Here is a 2,313-nt window from a genome sequence, read left to right on the forward strand (position 1 = left end):
CCCTTAAATCTATTTCTCACTTCCACTGTATAATCATAAGGGATTTGATTTAGGTCATACCTGAATGGTCTAGTGGTTTTCCCTACTTTCTTCAATTTAAGTCTGAATTTGGCAATAAGGAGTTCATGGTCATAGCCTGATCAAATATGGCTTCTAGAAAATAAACTCCATTGATATTAATAGAAGGAGTTACTCTTAAAACAAGTTGCTCTTACTCTTTGATTAGAATTTCATTTGTTTTCATTTATTTATTTCTGTCCTTGGACTTCATATTGGCGTGTCTCTTCTGTTATTAAAGTGTTGGTTTTACATGACAGGAAGTAATTGACAAATACACAGCTGTCGTAAAGATGATTGACTCTGGAGACAAGCTGAAACTTGACCAGACTCATTTAGAGACAGTCATTCCAGCACCAGGTAAATCACTCTGCAGACCCTTTAACACATATACCATGGAAATAAGTGATTCCATTCCTACTGGACATTACCCTATAATTCCAGATATGAGTTTCCTCTTTAGAAAAATGTAATCGCCTATTATAACCAGCTCCTGTTTGACTTGGTGATGTGGATGTTTACCAGTCCTCTGAGGAAGCTATTTTGTGGCATGAATAAATTTTCCCTTCCTAGAATCTATTTTTTTTCCCCCAGAAGCAAATCATAGACATATCTGGATAAAATCAATCATGTTAGGATGATTATTAATGCCTTTGTTTAGCCATTTGAGATAGTAAAGTAAAAGTTAGTATTATCTTGCATTTTCTGTTCCTTAAGCATATTACACATTTCTAATGTAAATGCCACTGTGGTTAGGTTGTCTGCCTCTGACCCAAAACCCTTCATGGTATTATCATTGCTGGCATAGTGATAATGTTAGTCTCTCAAACTTGCATTTATCAGATCAGAGCCTGTTATTCTTTCTCCCTAAAACAAAATTCATTTTATGGATTAGGAATTGTGGACTTTTTTTTCAAAAGCTTTAGTGAGGTGTAACTGACATAAACTGCATCCGTGTATAAGGTATATAAATTGATAAGTTACAGCACGTACCCACTCCCATGAAAACCATTGCTACCATCAGGTTGATGAATGTGTCCATCACCCCCGCAGAGTTTCCTCATTTCCTTTACAAACCTTTGCTCCCTGCTCTGTCTCCGCTCTCCCCCAGGCAGCCAATAGTGTGCATTCCATCATACAGATTAGCTCCTGTTTTTCTAGAATTTTATATAAATAAAATCATATCGTGTGTCCTGTGTTTGTCTGGCTTCTCTCACTAAGCACATTCATCCATTATTCTGGATTCATCCACATTATTCTGGATGAATCCAGAATAATATTGGTGCATCTGTGCTGTATTCATTTTTACTGCTGAGTATTTCATTATGTGGACATGCCAGCCTCTAAGCAGTCACCCACCGATGGACACTGGGGTTGTTTAAAGTTCTTGGCCATTATAAATAAAACTGCTATATGAACATTCATGTACAGATCTTTATATAGATATAAGATTTCTTTTCTGAGAAAATTCTTAGAGATAGAATGGTTCAGTAGGCATATGTTTACATTTTTATGAAACTAACAACCATCTTGTGATTTTAAAAAGAGACAAAGTAAGCTGAATTTTTTTCTGGTTACTTACGGGCTCTGGGCATCCCCTCCAAGAATGTTATGCTTTTTGGTCTTAAATTAAAACATCCCTTAACAAATAAGTGGAAAAAATGAGGAGTCTTATAATGTGATGGTGATCAAAGTATCTACAAACTGTACTTTAGAATCATACAGATAATAAATGATTAAGAACTTGCATTGTGTTGATGCAGAGCAGTTATATTTGGCTGTAAGAAAGTGGCATTTTCTTTGTATTAAGTGTTAACTCTTTTTCTGTTGCAGGAAAAAGAATCCTTGTTTTAAATGGAGGCTACAGAGGAAATGAAGGCACCCTAGAATCCATCAATGAGAAGACTTTTTCTGCTACTATAGTCATTGAAACTGTAAGTATATTTACAGAAAGACAAATTTCAAAATGCTTTTAAAATGTGCTATGGTTTTTGTCATTGATTTGGTGTTTTATGAATTTGGGTGTTCTGTTTGTATTCGCTCCTGTTTGGAAATCTGTAAGGTTCCCCCATCCCCGCTGCCCCACCCCTTATTTTTTTTTTTTTTTTAATTTTATTTTATTTTTAAACTTTACATAATTGTATTAGTTTTGCCAAATATCCCTTATTTTTAAGAGTTTTTTTGAAGTGGAACATTTTTAAAAGTCTTTACTTAATTTGTTGCACTATTGTTTCTGTTTTATATTTTGGTTTTTTG

At 34.5% G+C, this 2,313-nt stretch overlaps 1 protein-coding gene across 1 annotated transcript in view; it reads left to right on the forward strand.

Moving 5' to 3' along the window:
- The window catches only part of KIN (Kin17 DNA and RNA binding protein), a 26,231-nt gene that overhangs the window by 19,089 nt on the left and 4,829 nt on the right, over window positions 1–2,313 (forward strand). Inside the window, exons 11-12 of the mRNA XM_010853144.1 lie at window positions 318–417; window positions 1,891–1,991. Coding sequence (XP_010851446.1) covers window positions 318–417; window positions 1,891–1,991 — 201 coding nt within the window. The remainder of the gene's footprint in view (window positions 1–317; window positions 418–1,890; window positions 1,992–2,313) is intronic.

The sequence above is a fragment of the Bison bison genome, unplaced genomic scaffold (assembly GCF_000754665.1).
Source record: "Bison bison bison isolate TAMUID 2011002044 unplaced genomic scaffold, Bison_UMD1.0 scf7180017864323, whole genome shotgun sequence".
Taxonomy (NCBI): Eukaryota; Metazoa; Chordata; class Mammalia; order Artiodactyla; family Bovidae; genus Bison; species Bison bison.